The sequence below is a fragment of the Nestor notabilis genome, unplaced genomic scaffold (genome assembly GCF_000696875.1).
Source record: "Nestor notabilis isolate BGI_N333 unplaced genomic scaffold, ASM69687v1 scaffold5969, whole genome shotgun sequence".
Taxonomy (NCBI): Eukaryota; Metazoa; Chordata; class Aves; order Psittaciformes; family Psittacidae; genus Nestor; species Nestor notabilis.
This window is the reverse complement of record NW_009942262.1, coordinates 49,276-72,697: the sequence shown is the minus strand read 5'-3', so window position 1 is coordinate 72,697 and position 23,422 is coordinate 49,276. Positions and strand designations below refer to the sequence as shown.

The 23,422-nt window shown below is 45.1% G+C and overlaps 1 protein-coding gene across 1 annotated transcript; it reads left to right on the top strand.

Moving 5' to 3' along the window:
- The first annotated feature begins 3,171 nt into the window (after positions 1-3,171).
- On the top strand, positions 3,172-22,750 carry XKR6 (XK, Kell blood group complex subunit-related family, member 6). The gene is made up of 2 exons (XM_010021299.1): positions 3,172-3,364; positions 21,482-22,750. Exons 1-2 carry the CDS (start codon positions 3,181-3,183, stop codon positions 22,444-22,446), a joined length of 1,149 nt encoding a protein of 382 aa, XP_010019601.1. The 5' UTR covers positions 3,172-3,180; the 3' UTR covers positions 22,447-22,750.
- Positions 22,751-23,422: the final 672 nt, after the last annotated feature.

The window sequence follows — 23,422 nt, the reverse complement described above, 5'->3', positions numbered from 1 at the left end:
CTGCTTTTCCCAGTTACTCTTCCACTTTCTTTGCTGAAAACTCACAATCAACTGTCATCAAAGAGGAATGGGGTTTTAATCCTCCTTTTCCTCTCTTTGTCAGATTTGGGTCTAAGGCATCCTGAAGAGAGAGCACCATATTTTTGCATGGACCAAAAAGAAGGTATAAAGGGAAATTCATTTCCCTTCAGGTACAGATGGTCTTTGGAGCTGTTTTACTCACACCCTGTTCATTTGGGAGGCTGTGACTTTTTATTGACCAGTATTATGCCAAGGAATTCCTAACGCCACAGTCCCATGTGGCAGTTTGATAGGGACAGATTTGTACTTCTGGGTCTTCCAGCACAGATCAGATTGAGCAGGGCTGGTCTCCATGGTGTCAAGGAAGTATGTCTGCCCTGGATGGAGCAAGACTCCAGTCACCTGTTTATGTTGTGGTGTTTAGAAGCTGGGGACAGCACTTAAAGATCTGGGTTCTGATGCCATAAGGCTTTGGAGAGCTCTTTTAGTGCTCCATGACTCAGTTTCTCTATCTATGGAAGGGGAAAAAATAAATTTGGACTTTGTAAAAGTTTGTGGGCTCAACAATCAAGAGAATCATAGACTCATAGAATAATTAGGGTTGGAAATGACCTTAAGATTTGGTGTTACTGTCATTGCCATGATTCTGGCCATTGATGGAGATAGGATCAGGTCATTATATTAATCCAATGCATTTTTATGTCCTTTCCTGCATGCTGTCTCCGTGAATAGGTGACATGTCCTCTCACTGTGGCCAGTTAAAAACATTCATGCTTAAACTGTGTGGATGGTGATGGATCCATGGAGGTCAAGGAGGAATCACTGCAGGACATGGTGTCCTGCTGTTAGTTTATTCTTGATCTTTTTGCGTGACTCAGTGCCATTGTTATAGTTTGGTTCTGCCAACCTGGAGTACTTGGAAAAGTAAAGATGTTCTTAAAAATAACCAAAACCTGGAGACAGGTGATGGGGACAGCAATGCAGAAGAGAAGAGGTCTAGAAAATGTGATCTGTGAGAAAGGACTGAAAGAAATTGTGGGGTTCTTTTAGTCTGGAATAGAGAAGAGTTTACATAGTAACTATGTGCAAACAGATAAAAGACTGCTACAGGGTGAAAATGAATACATTCTCCTTGTCTGTGGCTGGGATGATGCTTAACCTTCAAAAGAGGCATTTAGGTTTTATGTACTAGCAGGAATGGGAGTTCCTGGGAAGGGGAGGCCATACAGGACTGCAGGACAGATTCAGGGAATATCCCTCTGGAAGACGTTTGGCAGAGGTGATGCCGTGTTGCCCATGGGCAGCACCTTATGTGCACCACCACCTTGGTTTTCAGTGGCGCTGTGTTGCTGATGCTGTAAAAACTATCTGCCTCCTCCTTTTGTCTACTTTCTCCTTGCGCCATTACAACTCACTCCCCCCAACATTTCCTTTCCAGATAAACTAGTTTCCTGCATGCACGAAGGGAAGGCAGGATCCCTGTGTCATCCTGCGGCAGGGTCTTTCATGGAGACACCAAGTACAGGTGTTGGCCTTGAGCATGTTGGGGAGTGGGAGGAGAACTGGTGTCCATAAAAGAGCAGTGGTCCACGGCCATTTCCACCCCACTCGGGCTGTGCTGGGGGTGTCACACCAGTGTCACCAGTGTCGTCTGTGACTGGCGTAGCGTTTACTCTAGTGCCGAGCCCCATCTGGTGGCTTTCCTGTGTCATTTGTTGTGTCCTTGTGTCGTTGGGAATATTTCGTCTTCCGTGCTTACGAACTGCGAACGGGCAGGAAGGACAAGGTGCTGGAGAAAAGGCAGGGCTTGCAGACCTACCTCTGCTGCTCTCCCAGCTCCCTGTCCCTGGGTGTAACTTGGAGGCACGGAGGTCTGCCGAGGCTTACATCCTTTCCTCCTGCTCTTCCTTGCTGTGCAGTCTCTCCCCACGTGGCAAGGGATGATCTAATCGTTTTGGCAAAACCCCAGTTTGTGCTGTGAGCCCCTCCCAGAGCCTCCAAAAGGCACTTCATCCCACTGTCATGCTGGCATCTGAGGTGGGACAGATGAACAGTCCCGGGAGGGGACATTTCTATCTACAGACTAGCTCAGATGACCAACTTTAGGGTCAACATTAGGTGAAACGATTCCTATCCCAAACAAGTTTACAGCTACCGTTCAGGATGAGAAGGAATAATACCCACTATTAGACCATTAATATCAGCAAGCATTAGAAAGGACCCTGGTAGGAGATGCTTCCTTTCTTAAATGCCATGAGTTCTGTGACATCTGATTCTATGATTCTATGACATCTTGGTACCTTGTGCTACCCTGACATGATCAGCTCCATTTATAAAGGCTGGCCAGATGTTCCCTGAAGGGAAGTTGTGTCCCCATGGTGAGGTTTGCAGGTCTCTTTGCACATCTGATATGGAAACAGAAGCAATGATTGATAGAGCAGTGTTTGTCTATGCACAAGACACCTCCTTCTAGTTCAACACTGCCCAAAGTCTTGTGCATTTGTGGGTCACACATGCGAAGGAGAAGGTGGTGCCTCAGTGCTCCACCTGTGATGAAATAGAGCCAGATCTCTGGGGTCTGTGCGGGAAGCTCCTACTAGAGTGCTGAAGTGGCTTAGACAATCTGTCAAGCCACCACCAAGTGCCACACCAGTATGGGTGCCAGGAGGATGGTGCCAGACTCTTTTCAGTGGTGCCCAGTGACAGGACAATGAGCAATGGCCATAAAGTAAAACACAACAAGTTTCACCTCAACATGATGAAGAACTTCTTCACATTGAGGGTGGCAGAACAGGCTGCCCAGGGAGGTTGTGGAGTCTCCCGCTCTGAGACATTCAAACCCTGCCTGGATGTGTTCCTGTGTAACCTGGTCTGGGTGGCTCTGCCTTGGCAGAGGTTTGGACTAGGTGCTCTCATTTGGATGGTGCAAGTCAAAGGTTTCCCACTCTTACAGTACAAAAGTGGTCCTCGGATCTTGCAGGACCACTTGCAGGAGTGTAAGAACTGCATTGACGCCTGTGTCTAACCCAGATTCCCTTTTCCCCAGACAACCTCCCTCACCCAAACAACTGCCCACAGCCCCATCCTCCTCAGGCTCCGATGCATGCCAAAGTCTCACACTTAGCTTTTCCTCCTGTTTCCTGCAGGTATATCCGAACTATGTACCTGGGGATCCAGAGCCAGAGGCGGAAGGAACACCAGCGGCGTTTCTACTGGGCTATGATGTACGAATATGCAGACGTAAATATGTTGCGCCTCCTGGAAACTTTCCTTGAGAGCGCCCCTCAACTGGTGCTACAGCTCTGCATAATGATCCAAAAGAACCGTGCAGAAACATTACCATGTAAGTGGCTCCCTCATCCCCCTCCCCATCCTCCCGGCATTCCAGTTCTGATCCCGTGCTCAGCAGCCGATGGATGTTTTGCTAACTGTCTGCCCTACACAACCAGGCATGTAAAGGGGCTGCCACTTCGGACAAATCTCATTCCAGCTCTGCACTGCGTTTGCTGGGTAAAATTTCTGCTCATTGCACTGAGAAAAAACAGAATCGATGAAAAGATGAGATTCAGCTCCTCCACAGCCAGACCAGTCTAAAGAAATGGTGGTGTTATTAGGAGGAGGCAGGAAGTCTCTGCTGCTATGGCAAGTGTCACCATTCATTTGCTGCCTGGTACTGGGCAAACACAATGATTCCCTGCCTCAGTTTCCCTCCTTCCATGAGTAGGCCGATAAAACTGGCCAGATTAGTGTTGGGAGGACAAACAGTTCAATGCCTGTGCAATGCTCTGATGGTGTTAAATGTAGTCTAAGGCATTTTTTCACCAGCTAAATGCTGAAAGAAATTTTCTGAAGAATGCCCAGGAATTAAGGTTTAGTCATTGGTACCATGGTTCTCATCAAGTCAAAGGAAAGAGAGGGGGAAGGAAGTGGTGGGGATTGTCTAGGGACATAGATATTGTAATGCAGATATCATTGCAAAGGTAGATGAACAGAGGCTTGGAAGCAACCACAGAGAATAGTTTGCCAGTTCTGATGTCCTTTGCTGCAGCGATGTCCTGAGCATGGGGCATTCGCCCCAGTGGAGAAGCATAGGCCCCTGTCCCAGCCGTGGGGTGAGAAGCTCTACCTACCCCAACCTGTGGGCACGCTGGCTGCCTAAGTTTCACCTTAGGGAAGAATTGTCTTTTCCAAGTACCAACAGTCTTATCACCTGATGAGCTGCTGGGTTATTCAGCCCCTGCTCAATTCATATACCAGGGATAACACTCAGTTTCCCAAAGACAACCTGTTTGTGGCATACCTGAGGAGCTCCTTGGAGCTGAGACTGGAACTGGGCAGTTTATCAGGGTTAAATTTTGCTGTTTGGACCAAGGTCACTGCTATCTACAGCATCAGTAAGTCAGGCTGCTCTCCCCTTCTCCATACTTCAAGTGTGTCCATCGCAGTTGCTTATAGAGGCCTCCCTTTTCCTATTTGTGCAGTCTTTTTCTGATACCTCTCATCACAAGCTCTACAGGCTTCCAAAGTGCTGACATGATAAACATTCCTTTCTACAACTCCTGTTAGAACTACACACATTTGCCAGCACCCTTTTCCTACTGCTTCCAATATTATTAACCCTGCTAAAAATACATAAATCTCAACCTAAGAGGCTTACCAGGGTGTTATGCAGATTTTTGGACTCATTACAGAAAGCACTGGGTGAAGTTTGCTGGTCTCTGTTGTGCTGCAAGTCGGATGACACAGCCGAATTATCCCTCCAGGCTTTCAAATCTGGGGCTCTTTCAGTTTGCCACTTCCAGGCATGGCTGCCTAATCCACTGAACAAGCTGCATCATTTTCCAACCCCCTCCCTTCTTCAGCTATGCAGTTCCTCCGTTCCTCCACCACACCGAGCAGGCTGCGCTCTCTTCCAAGGCAGCGCACGTCCCGCCTGCCTCCCCAAGCCCTGGAGGGCTCTTCGCCTGCCACGCTCTAGCAGCCGAGCTCTCAGCATCCCCAGTGCACCCTCTCCCTTCCTCCCTCCCTGCCTGTGCCAGGGATGCGGTCGCGCATCTCAGGGCTGCATGCTGAGCGGCGGGCATTGCTGATGGATACAAGCAGCAGAGCTTGCTCAGCGCTCTTGACTCAGGTACAAGGTTTCCTAGAGCTCCTTCGGTGCTTCTGCCTTCTTCCTCCTCCTGGCCAGTACGTAATTATATAAAAGGAAATTAAATGCTGAGAGGAGCCGTTATGAAAGGGAGCATCAAAGATTTCCCTTAAAGCAGGCAGAAAGTGAAGGAAGATGGATATTGTTAGGAAGGCAGTGTGTTTAAAAATCAAATCAACTCTCTCCTGGCTCATTTTGTCTATGTGAGCATGGCTTGTCATAGGAAGAGGCCAGTTCTGCCTCTAAACAGGGATGGTATCAGCTGTGTCACTGAAGAACGCACGCTGGCAAAACAGCCCACAGCAGGGCTTATAAACCCAGGTACAGCCTATGCTAATATGTCCAGACTCCATATGGTTCACACGGTCTCTTACAGATTTATTCAGTGCTAGAACAAGGTCAGTTTACCATTTTATATGGCATACATTCCTACTCCAAGCCCAAGTCCTCCCTGCTCTTAGGACTGCAATGCCAAGTCTAGTGCAGGAAGCCAAGGCAGGCTCCAGTCTTCTACAGATGAGACAGATAGCATCTCCTTCTCATATTTAAGGAGCTTTAGAAAAGAGTTACTGGAATGACTATCAGGAAGTTTTGGGGGTTTTCTCCTAGTTTGTATGCAAAGATAGCTGTTAAGTTGAGTGAATACACTAGGGGTCTTTACTCAAACCCAGAGCATCTCCTTCAGAAATGCTTAGGAGCACAGTGACAGAAAGGGCTGTTCTTGCCTCTTGTGGTTGCAGTGAGTAGGGGAGCACTGTGAGGGCTAGTAGAAGAGGATGCAGTCAAGCTAATGCTTAGTTTCCTCATTTCCATATCTATTGGGTTGGTGGAAGAAATACCATACCTTGCAAGAACCATTTTACCCTGAGATGTACCTGTCTGAAAGGGCTGGCTGGAACCTGTGTTTATTGCTCTTTCAATGCTCAAGGAACAGACAAGTTTCACTAATGAGTCCCTGTTTACCCAAGAGTTAGCATCTCCTACATGGTCTGACACCACTGGCAGCAGTGCTAGAGCTGGAATTTCAGGTCAAATCTCAGCCTCAATAAACCTTGGGAAAGCACCCCTGGGATTTCATGAAGGTCAGGATTCATTCCTTCATCCTATCCCTAGAACAAGGCAGACCAAATCCCAGCTTAGCTGCTGTTGCCTGATGACTTGGGAAGAGCAGAAAATAGCACAGAGAGAAAAGAGGTAAGAACTTGATGTACTTCATCGGGTGAACAGATTGACCTGGAAGGTGCACGCTGAGAGCCTGAGCTGAAATACTTTATGCTGCAGCTGCTGGGACAGAAAAAAAAAGGGTCAACATCAGCTCCTGAATATGCATGTGGAAGGAACTGATGTTGGAATGCAAACCCTTCATGAGCTACTCACCTGCCACAACCCTTGTCCAAAGAGGCTGAAGTAGGTGAGATGAGATGCTAGCCTTCCAGTAGCACCTTGCTCCAGGTGACAGAAACTAGGTGATGCATTTAGACCTGCCGTCAGGGTTAGGTAAAAGGAGGTGAGGGGACTCAGAAGAGGATGTCCTCGCTCAGCTTAACTGTCTCTGAGATTTAGGAGAGGATGAGATGAAAGGATGTCCATCTCCCGCAATTCCTGGATGGCACTGGGCAGAGGGCTTTCTCTGATTCAAATAACATGGTGTACTTGCAGGGGGAAATATAATATTAACAAGAAAAGCCCAACAACCTAGATCTTCATTTCATAACCACGCCTAGCAGATAATCCACCTCACTTCTTGCAGAATAAACCATCCTTAACTCACTTCACCCTGAGTGGTACCTGTTCTTCCGCACTGAAGGGAAAAGAGCACATATAACCAGCTTAAAGGAGACACTCAGCTTCTAGACAGTGAAGTGAGAGGGATTCCAGTTTTTCAGCATAAATCTCCTCTTAAAGAGGTTTCCTTTTACTTAATTTGTTATGTGGCTGCTTTAAGACTTAATGAGATTTAGCAGAATCTCTAACGTCCTTCCACTCATGCCATGAGTTCTTTATGCAAAGGTTTTGCTGCAGTTTTCAGTGCAGGGTTTCCCCCCAGAAAAAGTCCTGTGTATCCACTGATGCTGTGCCCATCTCTTCTATAACCCTGCTGTTGATCTGAAAAAGATTTGCAGCGTAAACCTTCATTTTGCAAAGTCCCTTGGAAATCTCTGGGATTCTGCAAGGTGTCTGCACTCTCTGCAGCCCACAGTAAGTAGTCTGAAGCTGCTCGTACATTTAAGAAAAAGCAACATTAGCTTCATTTTTTCCAGGGGGTGACTCTTTTAAGCAGAGTGATATAAGTTAAGCACTAAAAGGGATTTTAGACATCTCAGCTGCAGATATGTGTTGGCTGCAGAGTTATCCTGGCAGAGTCTGCAAATCTTCTTGTCCCTTCCAAAGCAAAGCCCTATCTTTTATCATGTTCTCACTCTTTCTGCATCATGTCTGAGGGCCATTTATGGTCAGGGCTAGTCCTTCTTTGCAGGGGCACATTAAGATGCTTTTCTCTGTCACTTAGTTTATAAGACTTAACTGGTCTTTGCAGGGTATTGATGTACAAGCAGCAGGGGTGGGTTAGCCGTTGTCCTCACTTCCCAGACAAGGCCTCCCCCATTGAGTTGAGTGGGTTCAGGATGAACCAACCTCAAGTTAAACACTCCTGTGCCTGAGTGAGAGGATTCCTGTGTGGGTGATAATGAGTTAAGTCTAATGTGAAGACACATTTCTCACTTAATTTTCCACGGATGACAGGCCAATAGTTAACCAATAATATGCTGTGAATAATGGATATGCTGTGAACTACTTACTGTCTGAAATGTCCTGTTGGATATATTCAGAGGATAGGAAATATCTTACGGCACCATGACTTGTTGAGGAATGGTTTGAGATCTAAAACCAAGGCCAGATCTAAAGGACAGCATATGAATGGATTACTTCTTACGCAGTCCTCTTCCCACTCAGGCCCCAAAGATAAAAGTAAACTTCTTAACTGGGGCAACCAAGTCAGAAAAAGAACCTTCAGCCTTTCGTTGCCCAAGTGTATGATTTTCAAATGTGATCAGCACTGGCCTGAATATAACTGAAGCAGCTAAAATTCCCACTTCTTCACTGAAAGTGGGGAAGAGATTCATTAGATTTGAAAGTTCATCCAACAGGTAGCACGGCTAACCTCGAAGAAACACTGAAAGATAATGCAAGATCCCTCATGCTGTCTTGGGCCAAGCAGGTATGTCTGTCAGAAAGCCCAGCAGAAATGGCACCAGCAAAAAACATCTGTTATAACCACTGTTGCCATGCTAGCATTGGCCTGCCACGGCTTTGTCTTGGGCCAGCTAAGAGTCCTCTAACAGGAGATAGGGTGGGGGTGTGATCTGCCAGAGTCACACTATGGGGTTTGGCTTGGGCTGTGAGACAGATCATAAGGAAATAAAGATGCTAAGACTTTGCCCATGGGATTGAAGACATATTTTTTCTTCCTCTCTCTCATGCCATTTCTTGGGGAGTAAAAGGACTGGTTCCCTGTGACAGAAGAGGCATGAGCAGAAAAGCAGTTGCTCATTGCCATGTGGGCAAGGGATCCCACCATTTGTGTGCTTGCTGAAGGGGCTTGGCAGGGACGAACCGGGGTAATCTGCGTTGAAAGTTTGTCCCGATTCAACCACAGTTTCCCTTTAAATGTTCATCAGCAGACCAAGGAGGCATCTCACAAAATGCCCAGATAGCTCCAAAGACATAAGCAGCTCACCTGGGAGGCCACTCATATGACTCAAGTGCTTTGCCAGACTGGGGCATATGGCTCTGTTCCTGCTTCCCCTCCTTCTCACCAAAGCCAGATGACAGATAGCAATTTGGTGCCCTGCTTGAAATGAGTCGCTGGTCCCAGGCCAATTCCCAGCAGCATCAAAAAGCCATCTCCACAGTTGGCAGTGGGCACTGAGGATGTCTTGCTCTGGCATGCTGAGAGCAGGCCAAGCCTGAGGCATGCTGGCATTGAGCAGCACAGGGAGAGCTTGCCCTATCATCAGCCGTATTGTCCCAGCACAGTGGGAAAGGACTGGGTCCAGGAGCCTTTGAAACCAGTGACAGCTTTTTTTTCCAATGGGCTTTGGAGCAAGCCCAAAGAGACACGTCATCCCTTAGCCCATCCCCACCTGCAGCTTGTCCATCCACCAACTTGCCATAGCCCTCACTCTGTTATTTTAGAGTGCTGATAAAAACCCTTCTGTTCCATACCATGTGCCACCATCACACATATGGCATGCCACAGCCAATAAAGATGAGTCACCATTCACGGGACAGCACTGGCAGGTAGCCAGTGCTGCCAATTTTAGGCTTTCTAAGACTGTGGTAATCGCTGGGAGGGGGTTACATCATCAGAGCACTACACAAGCATTAGCCCATGCTGTTCCTAGGAGCTGCAGGACAGCCGGGAAACTGAGGCACAGAGAAAGAGGTTTCAGTAGCCTATGGTCTTGGAAAGGATATTGGAGTTGCAGGCTCCTGGAGAGCAACTTCATGCCAAGCAGATTCCAGGCAGAAAATTAAGGCTTTTTCAGGCAAATTTATACTGCAGACTACCCTGGAGACATACGTCTCATGGCAGATTTCATTAGATCATAGGAAAAGGTGGCTGCACACCACTGTGCAACTGGCTAGTTAAACACATGGAAATTCAACTCTTTTCAGGTTGCTCTAGTATGCAGCTCTGGGGTTCACATCAGGCATCTAGGAGAGCATGCTAACTCCAGATAAACAGAGAGCGCATAGTACTGAGATATGCAAAAATAAAGGGGGAAGATGATGGGGGGTGCTGGGTAGGGACTTCTCTGTGCTTCTGCCTTCTACAGGTTGATGCAACTGGCTGAAAATCACTGAGTATTGAAGGAAAAAACTTCCTTGTTTCAGAAACTGTCACTTGTTTTATATGATCAGCATGGAGTGACAGTCCTGAGTCTGGGAGTGCAGCAGATTTACTGAGGCAGTAGAAATGTCTTGAAATGACTTTTGTCCTAAGTGGCATTTGACCAACCTCATGCTCTCAGTGCCCTCAGCACATTCACCTCTTCACATGAACCAACCCTGATGGGGGACATCCACCAGGCACGGCCCTTTCCCTATCGTGGGAACTCATGGCTGATACACCCTAAGATGCAAACAGGTGTTTACAGTAGGGGAACGAATGTATGGTTTGATCTCAGCCTGTCCTTGGGAAAGGTGATGTTCATTAATCTCTTGAAGAGGCAGTCTCATCTCTCTCTTGTACGCGCATGAACTTCTAGAAGCAAAAAGACCCAGGAGAGAGAAGGCAACATGAGCATGACTTACCATGTGGACATTGTAGCGTGTCATTGAGTTCTGCCCTGCTACACTTTACTTAAACCTTTGCAGAGCATACAGAGCATGGGAAGCAGAGGAAGAAACAGGTTCCTGCCATTATCCTTGGAAATCAGTGTCCCTGGTGCCTTCAGCGAGACAGCACCAGCTGCACCACATCCGTTCTTGTCACTTTGTCACTCCCCCTCACAGAACTGCTCTGACAGACTCTAATGATGCCAGCCCTGGGTACTCTCCAGAAGTTCTGAGGTGCTCCTTCTTTTCAGGAGAGAAGTCCCCTCACCTGCAATTATGCTGAGACAATTCCACCAATGGCCCCCTACACAATAACAAAGACTTATAAACCATAAGGTTAGAAAAGTGTGCACTGCTGACACATCTCCTCTAAGCACACTGAATGAAGACCTCTTACCTTTGCCAGTGAGTGTGAACCAAGTTGGGTTTCCTTCCTCTTCCCCATCAGGTCAAAAGCATTTCCAGAACTGAGATGAAGTTATTTCTCTAATGGCCGGCAGACTTTCTATGTCCAGGCCAAACCATCAACCAGAGGTGGTTTGAAGGCCCCATGTTTGGTACTGTCACAGACTGTTTGAAACATTGCCTTGATGTTGCCTCATCTCCAAGGAACAGACCGTGGGAGCTGTATTTATAGCAGGAAGTTCCTTCACTAAGCCTTGGCAGAAGATATTGCTTCCCCAATCTGGTGACCAGTCTGTTGGGTTTCATCTATGCTAATAAACTGAAACACATCAGAACATGAGTACAGCCACCAGATCTCTGTCACCCATGTGGTTCAGTTACCAGGACAGTCCTTGGCACATTTTTAGCTCACAGCAGCTAGCACCAGCTCATACAATTCCCAGGCTTGGCTCAGGTGTTAGCACAGGACAAGAACAATTCCCAACAAGGAGTCTGCATTGGACCACCCTGTTTGGGAGGCTGAGACAGAATAGTGACATGGAGGTAGCAGTCAACGGAATTAGGCTTCGCTCAGTTACTGATATCTAGGCACAGGGTCCCAGGTTCAAAAGGTGCCCCAGACCTGTGCTAGGGAAAAGAGATTCTCATGTTTACTTTCAGAAGCAGGCAGCAGAACTCTTGATGCTTTCCTTCCCAGTGGTGATGTGTTTCCCTATTTTTCAGAGTATTTTAGTCCCACTTGCAAGACTACAACATCCTTTCAACTTGTGCTAGGCAGATTTAAATTCTTCTGGCTGTAGTTCTCATCTAAATTAAAAGAGAATGCCAGGATAAAGATGCTGTAACAAGTATCAAATGTATGGTGTTAAAATGCAAGTATATTGTATGTGTTTGCAGAGTTGTGTTGTTTCATGCCAACTATCCCTACTCAGAACACAGAAATGGGTGGGGAAATATTTTATACTAAATCAAGCCGTGTCTTATTTAGCAAGGTTGTGGGGTTTTCCCCATTTCTGTGCATTCTACTAGTATCATAAGATGTACTTCTTTTCTAAAGGTTCCTAGCAACAGAGTTCAAAGATCATTAGGTCTGAAAAATCTCAATATAGGAGGCTTATTCTGATCTTTGCAGAGCGTAAACTGGGAGCAGCTCTGCTGGAGTCAATATGCTCAAGTATCTGACCAAAGAATTGTCCAATAAATGTTGTGTCTTAAGTGTCCTTCACAAAGAACAAGCTGTTGAATGAATACACAATATGAATTTTCCTCCAAGAGTAACTGCTCTTGCATTTTCCCATCTTAATCTTCCCAGTTAAAGTAATCACATCTTTGGGGTATTTTCCCCTGTTGCTATGGGAAAGGCTATTTTAAATAGCAGAGGGAAAAAACCTAGATCTCTGCAATCAGTGACCACACAACACTGTACATCTAACTAAGAGGCTGTAAGAGCAACACAGTCATACTTGGGTGTCTTTAGTCTCTAGAGATCCATGGTAGATCCATGCTAATGGTGGTGCTTAGCTCTTTGTAGTAGCTTTAAAGATAACTTAGGTTGACTTTTTTCCATCTCAGGTGCTTGATAAGATCTGGATGCCTCTGGGTCATGCTGGTGGCCCTGTAGATTCAAGGCTCTGCACAGGCTACTCTGATTTCTGAACTGAGTCCAGAAGCAAATGAGCACAAAAGTGACCAGAAAGTACACCCAAGAAAAAGCAGTGGAAGTCTATAGAAGGTCCTTTCAGGTTGAACCAGGTTTCTGTGAAAGACTCTGTTGCTCTGTAACATTGCTTACAAAGAGGGATTTTGCGCTGCATGCACAGATTTAAATCCTGTCCTTCCTGGAGCTGTTGTCAGGACATCCTGATAGACCATTTCAAGTGAAATCTCTTTGGGTCTCTTTTGAGCAGCTTCAAACCTCTTGTCTGTGGCTGTTAACTTTTAGGGATTCAGGTGGGGTTCTTTATCAGTGTGATTCTGAGACAGTGGTTAAAGGCATTCAGATTAAAAAGAACTTAAGTAGAATGTTTATAATTACAGTGATGACTCTGCAGAGGTTATCTCGCCGTGAGCAGAGTGGCAATTCATGCAGCTTCTGACAAAAAGAGACATATATGAAAGTTCTCATGCTTTATTTCAAACAACCTAAACTGTGACAGGCAATCCTGGCTGCTGCTCTCCCATCACATTTCCAACCCAAAATTAGTCCAGGTGATTGGTACCTGGATAAATTTAGACCAGACTGTCTCTCATTCCTGTATGCATGGCATTAGAAGATGGAACATGGACATGAACCCCAATTTAAGTGATAACATCAGCTATTCTAGCTGGAAACACCATCAAATGTAGCCACGCACTGACATCAAAAACACCTTCAGTAAGATTAATGAGATTTCTGGTTTACTAGCAAAAAATTACAAAGGAAAGAATTGTTCAGTATTAACACCCTCAAAATAGCATCCACTGAAGTGGAACTATCTGCTTTTGGTGAGAGTGGGACAGTGATTTCTTTTCTTTACGTTTTCTTGACATTCGGGCTCTATTTCAAAATAGAAGACACATTTCAAAAGAATTAGTTTCACATCATAAATAATGTCATAATAATTAATATAACATCAAAAGGGACTCCAAAGGCAAAATCGTTCTTTCAGCTATGACTTTATGACTTACATGCCTATGAGGACTGTGTACATACGTGCCCATTGAGATGAGACTTCTTCTAACTGATAAAGGAGGGGGATATTGTATTTCTGCTACCACTTTGTTGAGGATGGAGATAACTCTGGCTGTTCAAGGAAATGTAACTTGAATATGTCCTCTGACTGACCATGGCATCCTTCTCTCATCAGGGTTGTGCTGGGGGTTGTTTTGCCTGCTTGGCCTTCAGTGGTACAAAATCATTGTGTTGCATCACTTGAATTTGGCCACGTTATGTTGGGTCTGTCAACTTCTGCTCTGCAGTTCTTCTAGCCTATGCTAGCTATTTTGCTCATCTTGGAGCCAGGAGAAGGTTTCTCTAACCCTCCTTTCTGCTCTCCTCACTTCTCTGGGACTCAGAGCCCTTCTCTGAACACTTGAAGGGAGTTGATAGATGCCAAATCATTGCTACCTAGGATACTTCATACCCACTTTTTGTTTGGTCATTTCAGTTTGATCACTCACACTGCTGTTAATGGAGAAACAGAGAGGCATTTCCACAGGGTAGCTCATTCCATGTCTCAGATAGCATTCTTTGGGGTGAGATAAACACTGAAGCACATGATGTAAGGAAGATCTTAATTAAGAGTGTTTTAAAATGGGGGAGAGGGGAGGAGAAGTTTTGCCAATCCTTATGTGGTCAGTGATAGCCAACATTTTCAACAGGAGGTCTGACACTTCTCTGAGGGTATTCAAGGACAGTCCAAAACAGAGGGCAGATTATCCCGTTTCTGCTTGGCCTGGGGTGCTTTTTGCCTCCTGCAGAAGGAGGATCAGTCACTGGCTTGCATCCAGGAGAAGATACAAGACTGGATGGCCCCAGGGCCTGAGCTGGTTTGGCAGCTCCGGAGTTCACAGAGGAGATGAATAGGAGGGGACATGACAGAAGCAGCTGAGATAATGAGAGCGCAGATCAGACAAATGTGGCTGGTCACCTCTTCTAGCAGTAGAGAAAAAGGGGCATTCGGGAGAAGTGAAAGGCAGCAGGATGAAAGGGGAGAAAAGCAAGTCCTTTTAAAACACAGTCCATAGTCAACCTGTGAACTACAGTTCCTCAGGGCAGTGCTAAAGTGAAGACTGGATGGGAACTAAAAAGAGATCCAATTTTTCTGGGGTCAGTGAAGACATCTTAATTTAGAAAAAAAAACAAAAACCAACAAAAAATGGTTTTAGGAAATATTCACATTTCAGGACAAGACCCAGCCTTAACTGGCAATGGATGGGAGGGCAGCTTTCCATATAGGCAAGCTGTTCTGAAGTTGCCTTGCTATGGACTTTATCATTCTCACAATAGAAGGTTTGGGAACACAGATGTTCCTCTGGTCTAATGTGGACGAGCCCTCCTTGTGCTAGCTTGGACATGGACTATCCTATATAGAACTGAATGCAAGCCTCGTGTCAGGAAGTCCCATTGGGATTCAGTGGTAGAAGACCCTTTTTTTGTTGTCCAGACCTTCTTGGAGATTGGTCCCTGAATTGAATTCTTTACCTTTGTTTTTTGCCTTCCTCAGTCACAAGCAGTCTTGTATTTCTTACAGACTGGTGACACTGTGTCTTGGGGAGAATGGGGCTGGGATGCTCCTTGGAGGAAGGTCGCAAAAGAGCTTCCTAGGAGGAGATATTGTGGGTTTGAAACTCACCTCTTGCCCAATGAAACCAAAACATTTTTCATGTGAAAAGAGCAAAGGACAGGACACTGGTGTAACATCTCTTCACAGTGTCAGGCTCTGTTTTTCATCCCTGGTCACTGCAGCTCAAAGTAGAGTACAGAGGTGTCACATAGATGAGAGGAGGTCGTTCCTGGATCAGACTTAGGAGTGATGTTCACCATAGGAGGAATAGTGCTTATCTGCCATAATGGACTGGTGGCACACTGGGGAAACTGGTTAAAGAATTATCCTGAAAGCCTAAGAGGAAATCAAATGGCAAAATGGTCTATGCAACCCTTTATTATTCATATGATCCATATTTTTCCATGTTCAAAGTGGAAAAAAAAAAAGAGGAAAAATTAAGAAAACAAAAGTCATTCCTTTCTCTGAAAGGAAAGAGAAAAGAAAGATCAAGCATCGAACTCCAGCAGGAACAAATAAAAATCAGACCCAGGGTCTGATTCTGACCCCTTTTACTCTGGCACAAATAAATAAAACCAGATTAAAAAGTAAGGGGGAGTGACTTTCCAGCAATGTTGTTACAAAAGCAGAATCTAGCTTGATCTCTTTTGTGTATAAATGCATTTTCACTCTCTGTGCATCAAACTGAAAACCTGCTCCTTGACTCATGCTGAGCTTCAGGGAGGAACGTGCCACCCAAAGGGGAAAACACAATAACAGGGTTCACAGCACAGAGGCCTGAGCAGCCAGCAAGTGATGGGGAGGAACTGAGACATGGCACTTGGCATTAAGCAATCGCTGCCTTTGCAGAGGGGTTGATGGAACGTTTCATTTTGCACTAAATATTTGCTGTCCAGCTCACCCAGAAGAAATGTTGGTATCATCCCATTTTGTTTTAGTAGAGTCTTCAGGAGAATTAATGTCAAAAAAGAAATAGAGCACCATTTAGGCATCATTTTCAGCTTTAAAGGGACAGGCACCACAGTGAATACTTAGGTAATATGCTACAGTAAGTGCATTAAATTTACTTATAACCAATAACCTGCAGCTGGATTCTGATGAAAACTGTGAAAACTGAAAAACCTCTCAGCTGAACAACACTGCAAATAAGGGAAAAATGGGTATATCGTTCATTTTAAATATTCATATTTTCATCTGTATGATTTGTCTATATCTTTTATTAGACTAGTTGTAAAACCATGTTTAATTGCATAGCTGTATAGGCCAGATAGACTGGGATGGCTTTCTACATGCTGTTTTTGTTCCTGCACATCCATGGGTTTTAAAAACAGCAATAGCAACTTAAGGGGAGTCATTGCTTGTCAATGTGGATTTTTCCAGACCCTTGTTACATTTCTGAGACAGCCTTTTCTTTTTCTGGATCATCAGTAGGAACTAGATAATGAAAACCAAAACAGGCTGAAATTCAGCCTGCTCCTGTGAACTTCAGCAAGGCTCCAGGTCCTTCCCTTGAGCTCAGAGTGGTTCATGCTCTCCTCTGCTATCAGGTCACTGCCTTCATTATACCCTGATCCACTGATGCCTCCATGATCCAAAGCAACAGTTCTTGTTTACCCTTTTCAGAGACTCTATTCCTTGGTCCGACACTTGTCAGAAACTCTAGCCTTCTCTATAGCTGCCTTACTTCCTACTGCTTTCTCATTTCTCTTCACCATTTACTTACTGTTCCTTAGTCTGTGTGCCACGTTTACCTCTGAACTCTGAAGACTGTTCATTAGCTCCCTCTGAGAAAGTCAGAATTACTAAGGCAAGTCAGCATCAAGGCAGTTCAAAATGATGTGTGAATTCAGCTCCAGATTCAGGCACCTAAAGGTGTCTCTGATGGAGATGTCTCCATGTGAGACCTTGTGTAAATCTTTCAGATATTAGTTCTTCATCTGTCAAATGGGGACATTACAGAGCTCTGCCTCACCGTGCTGAATGTAGCTTAAGAGGTGTCTCACCGTAAGGACTTCAGGGTACATTACTAAAGCAATGTGGGGGACTAAGTCTTGTGATGTGTCATTCAAGACACATGGGCTTGACTCCTCACTAGTGCTGACTGTGGCCTGTGAGTCACTTATTGCCTCCTAGCAGGTGACAGAAGTTCAAGAGTTGTTGTAAACCCCAGTGCAGAGAGTTTGAAGGTAACCTCGGTCTATGCCAGTCTGACCTGTTATGGGAAGGTGGGAAACAGATAATGCAGATGCAGCCACAGGGCTTCTAGCCCCATTGTACCTGATGTCCTCCTGGCTTGAGAATGCCCACAGAGATGTGGCAGTGCCTGGCAGGTATTTTTCACTCCCAAGACTAAGCAAAGAGTGGGAGGAGTGGGAGTGGGATTATGAAGTGACTTCAGTTTTAAAACAGCCCCAACGCTTTGATAAACAAACCTTGGAAGGGAATTGAAACCCACTTATGGTAGATGAAGGTGCGTCAGTCACCACGTGCAAAAGTCAAGATCCAAGTTAAAAAATAATTCACATGTGATCCAACTTACCAGAACTTTTGTTCTAGTTGTAATTGGAGAGATCTCTAGAGTTGCTTAGAAGTAAGGCCTGGAGAAGTAGAAAAGACAATTTATCCCACAGTCTGTGAGAATTGTACATTGTATGAAGGATGTCACAGGCTACAGGTAACAGGGAAGGATGAGAATGAGAAAGTCGTGTTCAGTATGACAAAAGCCAAGGCATGCTTTGTCATTTCATAGAATCATAGAATCATAGAATAGTTGGGGTTGGAAAGGACTTTAAGATCATCCAGTTCCAACCCCCTGCCATGGGCAGGAACACCTTGCGCTAAACCATGTCACCCAAAACTCCATCCAACCTGGCCTTGAACACTGCCAGGGATGGAGCATTCACAACTTCCTTGGGCAACCCATTCCAGCACCTCACCACCCTCACAGTAAAGAACTTCTTCCTTCTATCTAATCTAAACTTCCCATGTTTAAGTTTAAACCCATTACCCCTTGTCCTACCACTGCAGTCCCTAACGAAGAGTCCCTTCCCAGCATCGTTGTAGGCCCCCTTCAGATACTGGAAGGCTGCTATGAGGTCTCCACGCAGCTTCTCTTCTCCAGGCTGATCAGCCCCAACTTTCTCAGCCTGTCTTCATACAGGAGGTGCTCCAGTCCTCTTGTCATCCTCGTGGCCTCCTTTGGACTTGCTCCAACAACTCCATGTCCTTTTTATGCTGAGGACACCAGAACTGTACACAATACTGTGTGAAGTCTGTATGAAATAGCCATGGAATTAATTCTGTGGCAACACAGTAAAAAGTACTGGAGAAGTCTTTATATCGCTCCATGGTTCCTGTTGACATCCACCCACTGATAACACCCCCTTACACCCAGGTCCAGATCCTGCTCATCACTGGGGTGCCAGAATTTGCATTCATCACAGAGTCATGAATTTTTAAACAACGACAAGAATATGTCAAAATGTCTAGTGGTACTTCATTGCCCTCCTCAGATCTTAGTGCAAATGAGGAAGCAAAGAATTGTTTTGTAAGGGTAGAACTCATCCCACCTGACTGCTGGTGTTCACAAGTCCCCACACTCCCCTGTCAAGGGATGGAGTCAGACACTTCAGGAGCATGAGTCAACCCCTCCCTGTCCCACACATGGATCTTAGGACAGGGTGAATCACTTTCTGGGGGTGTCTGCCTCTCTCTGTTGACTCGAGGGGATGTTCAGATGACTATCAGCAGGCAAGGTACCCTGCAATGTGAGTGATTCAATACACATACTCTCAGACAGCTCTGTGCAATTTACAGCAAAGACTGTGATTAGTGTAGGTTTCTGCACTGAAAACATTACATTGGGAAAAGCCTTTAGGTTTTTGTTTCTGGTGTATTTTATTCCTCTCTCTTTTCTGGAACAAATGAACCCAACAGAAACATTTTTAAGCCAGTGTGACACATCTGTCTCCTGTGGGTTGGCATTGCTTGAGTTTCAGTATAACAGGTGCATCTAATGCCATACAAGTTTCTAGTATAACAGCACTAAAATACGAAAATACCTGGCTTTTTTTTTTTGCTGCAAATCATGGAAAGTTTTTTGTAACTGAATAGCTGGAAGATACTGCAACAAGCAGTACTTATGCACATAGAATACTTTAAGAATAGTGTGGCATTGCTCAGCATTCCAAAACTGTTAACTGTGTCTACCAAAAATGTAATTCATCTAGTAGGTTAAAAATAAACCTATTCTACATCTGTCTGGGGCTGAGGCTATTCACTTTCATAACTTTCCATCCATTAGAGTCCCCAAGTCCTATATATAAGTGTTTCTTATTGAGGACTTAAAACTTGGGGAAAATTGTGGTTTTCTTAAAGATGGTGGCCTAAAGGTAGCCTCTTTGATAAGGCCACTGATCTTACTGGTTTGTGGTTCGTTGTTCTTAAAAGTTCGGTCTGAAATGCTGAAGCATGTGTGAGCCCAAAGGCAAGGTGTTCAGAGAGAGATGCCAGAGCTGATGGAAAGGTGTAGTTTTAGTGGACCTGCAGGCTGGGAGAATTTCAGTGAGGGGCAGAGATGGCGGTCTGCCATTCTGCCTGGCCACCTTCTCTGTTGCCTCTCCTCCAGACATAGCTAGGCTGGAAGTGGAAAATCTAACCCCACCACACTGCGGGGTGGGCTCATCAGAAAGAAGATGAAGTTTCTAGAGTGAGGTCTGAAGAGCCAGATCTTCTTTCCATCCCCAGGAGAACCAGGTCCCTCTGGGCAGGAGAAAAGTGAGAACAAATTTAGGTAGAAGAAGAAATTTAGGTTTTCAGACATTTTAGCTTTTTAACCCAGAGCTGCTGCAGCGAGCTGCTCCTTGGGTTTTCTTAAAGTAATGAAAGCAAAAAAGAGATGGACCTATCTTCCAGTGCATTACACATCAGAGATGGAGGGGTGTTTGTTATTGTTCGGTTTGGTTGAAACCATTAGCAGTTTTCCTTTACTTTTTATAGGTGATGCTCCCAGACAAATCTTTGGCCAAGGCCCAGTCAAACTATAGCTACCAAACTACTGAGCTTCCCAAACATGAGTTCATCATCTTTTTGCTTGCCTGCAGAGCAGTTGTCCAGTGAGCAGCAGTGGGAGCAAAGGACTAAGATGCCAGTGGCCCTTTCTTTTCCCAAGAATCTGCCAATTAATTTTTATTATGATGCTTTGCTTGATGAGGTGTTCAATTTAACCTTGCAATAATCAATGGTATTTTGTTTCTAAAAGCTCCTGAAGTGTGATGGAGCATTGTTTCATCCTTTGGAGCAAATAAATATTTTACGTGTTGATTGCAATAGGGAATAAGATCAGTCCCCTTTGGAATATTATGGGGTGTCTGCCCCATGCCAGGGTGCAGAGGATGAGTTAGAAACTGAGGGCAACCCTAGTGCAGGCAATGCATTCACTGATGGGAGCAGTCCCACAGGGGCTGAGTGCATGCTGGCAATGGCTCCCTCAGTGCTCCCAGACAAGGCAAGGGGTTGGACAAGATCCAAGGACTCTTCAAGGGGTCCCACCAGGAGCAGAATGAGACAGGGCTGGAGACATGACTGAGACTTAGATCTGTGGTCCGCCCAGGAGACAAGGCTGGATATAAGCTACCTGCAATACAGGTCTTAAGTCCATCATGGAAACAGGGCAGGGGAGTTTCTGGAGGGATCATAGTTTTTGGTTTGGGACCATTTGGAGGATATTGATGAGTCTTGATGTTCCTTCTGCTTATATATTCATCTAGATGGGACTACAGGGTGACAAAAACCTGCCTTTTTTTCCCCAAGGATTCCTGATTAAGGCAGAATCAAGAGCAAGTCAATGTGAATGTTGCTTGTACGAAAGTATTTTAGAAAAAAAAAGAATCCATGCAGTTACAAGGAGTACGGATGTCCTGCACTTGCCATGGGGCACTCCAAGGTAGACCCCTTTCTACCGAAAGATGGGATTTGGATATCAAATTCTCAAGTGTGGATCTAATGAGAATGAGGACAGAGGTTGTACCCTGTAAGAAGAGAAGAGCTGGTGTGGTAGCAGAGCCAACAGCTCGTGAAAACGAGCATAATGTGCTGTGTCAGAGAACTCGTGCGTACATCATTCTTTCCAATTCCTACACTGATATTTCTGTATTTCTCTCCTCCAGACCATAAGGACAACCTGACGTGAGTTGAACCTTTGGGCTACTGAGCCTGCCCCAGATGCAAAAATTTAGTGAGCAGATGATGTTTTCAACCAAACCTCCTGTCTAACTCAGTGGATCTGTGTGTCTTCCGGCAGGTGTGTCCTCTGTGGCCTCCCTGATGTCCCTGGCTTGGGTGCTAGCCTCCTATCACAAGCTTCTTCGGGACTCTAGGGACGACAAGAAGAGTATGAGCTACAGAGGGGCCCTCATCCATGTCTTCTGGCGCCTCTTCACCATCTCATCTCGAGTTCTTTCTTTTGCTCTCTTTGCTTCCATCTTCCAGCTCTACTTTGGGATCTTTGTAGTGGTCCATTGGTGTGCCATGGCTTTCTGGATCATCCATGGTGGGACAGATTTCTGCATGTCTAAGTGGGAGGAGATCCTCTTCAACATGGTGGTAGGGATTGTGTACATTTTCTGCTGGTTTAATGTCAAGGAAGGGCGGACTCGATACAGAATGTTTGCGTATTACACGGTAGTCCTGACGGAGAACGCTGCCTTGACGCTCCTTTGGTATTTTTACAGAGATCCTGACACTACTGACTCATATGCCGTGCCAGCACTGTGTTGTGTCTTTCTTAGCTTTGCTGCTGGGATAGCTTTGATGCTGTTATATTATGGTGTGCTGCATCCCATGGGGCCAAGAGCTAAGATCTTTGCCAGCTCCTGTTGCGCCGAGCTGCTCTGGGGCATTCCTTTGCCCCCCGATGTTGAGCCCATGGCACCCCAAACCCCTGGGTACCGGGGGGCCCAGGTTACGCCCACCAGAGCGGTCACGGAGCAACAGGAGGAACTCACGGCTGACACTTGCTTGCCCGTTTTCCAGGTGAGAGCAATGGTACCATCTACTCCCACTGGGCGACCCTACCCCCCCGAGGGGCCTCTCATTAAGATTGACATCCCAAGAAAAAGATACCCTGCATGGGATGCTCATTTTGTAGACAGGAGGTTAAGAAGAACTATCAACATCCTCCAATATGTCACCCCCACAGCTGTAGGTATTAGGTATAGAGATGGACCTCTCTTATATGAGTTGCTACAATATGAATCTTCACTTTAAAGCTCCTTAAAGAAAAAGTAAAAGAGGGGACCTTATTTTTGTTTACGGTAAACACAGATCATGAAACAAACACAAACCTTCAGATAAGCTTTCTTTCTGGTTGCTGTATGTATAAAAAAAAAAAGATATTCTCTATGTTTTGTAAGTAAAAACAAAACGAAAAACTTTTCTTTTGTTTTTTACACACAAGAAACAGTATTTCAACTTCCACACCTAGGATTCACAGGTGGAGAAGGAGGCATCTCCACATCAGTTTTATACCGTACACCAAGTGTAGAACATTATTCTATGGGATTGGTGCTGATTGAAAAATAAAAAAACAAACAAACAAACCTACAACTGCCTTATGCCCTTAGGTGCTGAGTTTCATTAAGTACTGTCACCTTTCTCATGCAAAACTCTTTGATGATTATATGCCAGGAAAAACAAAACAAAACAAAACAAAACAACCAACCAACTGAAAAGCAAACCTTAAAAATAAAAAAAAAAAAAAAAAAAAAGAAAAGAAAAAATAAACAACAAAAAGAGAGAAATATACAATTAAAAATACTATCTTGTTGCTCTTATTGGATTTAGCAGAAAAAAACCCAAATGTCTAAAGATAAGAAAGCAAAGCCAAGACACCCCCAAGGGAGTTTGATTTTTCCAACTGAAAGACAAAATCAGGTCTGTAACTCAATTTGGCAATGCGTTTATAACACCATTTGGCCAAGCATGTGAACCTTGACCAAGTCATGTTATAATCGTGACCCCACCATGTAACCGTTTTCCTTGTGTAAATGGGCCATGTGCAATGGTCGGTTTGCACCCGATTAATATGGTAATACAGTATCTGACCGTGTTTCGAACAATTGCACACGCTAAAGTGCCACTGTCTTCAGTGGAGTAAATACGAACCGTCTGAGCCCAGAACAAGGCTGGCCACCTTGATTTCTGGAAAATAAGAAATCTGCAAACATTGAAATTATATACCAAA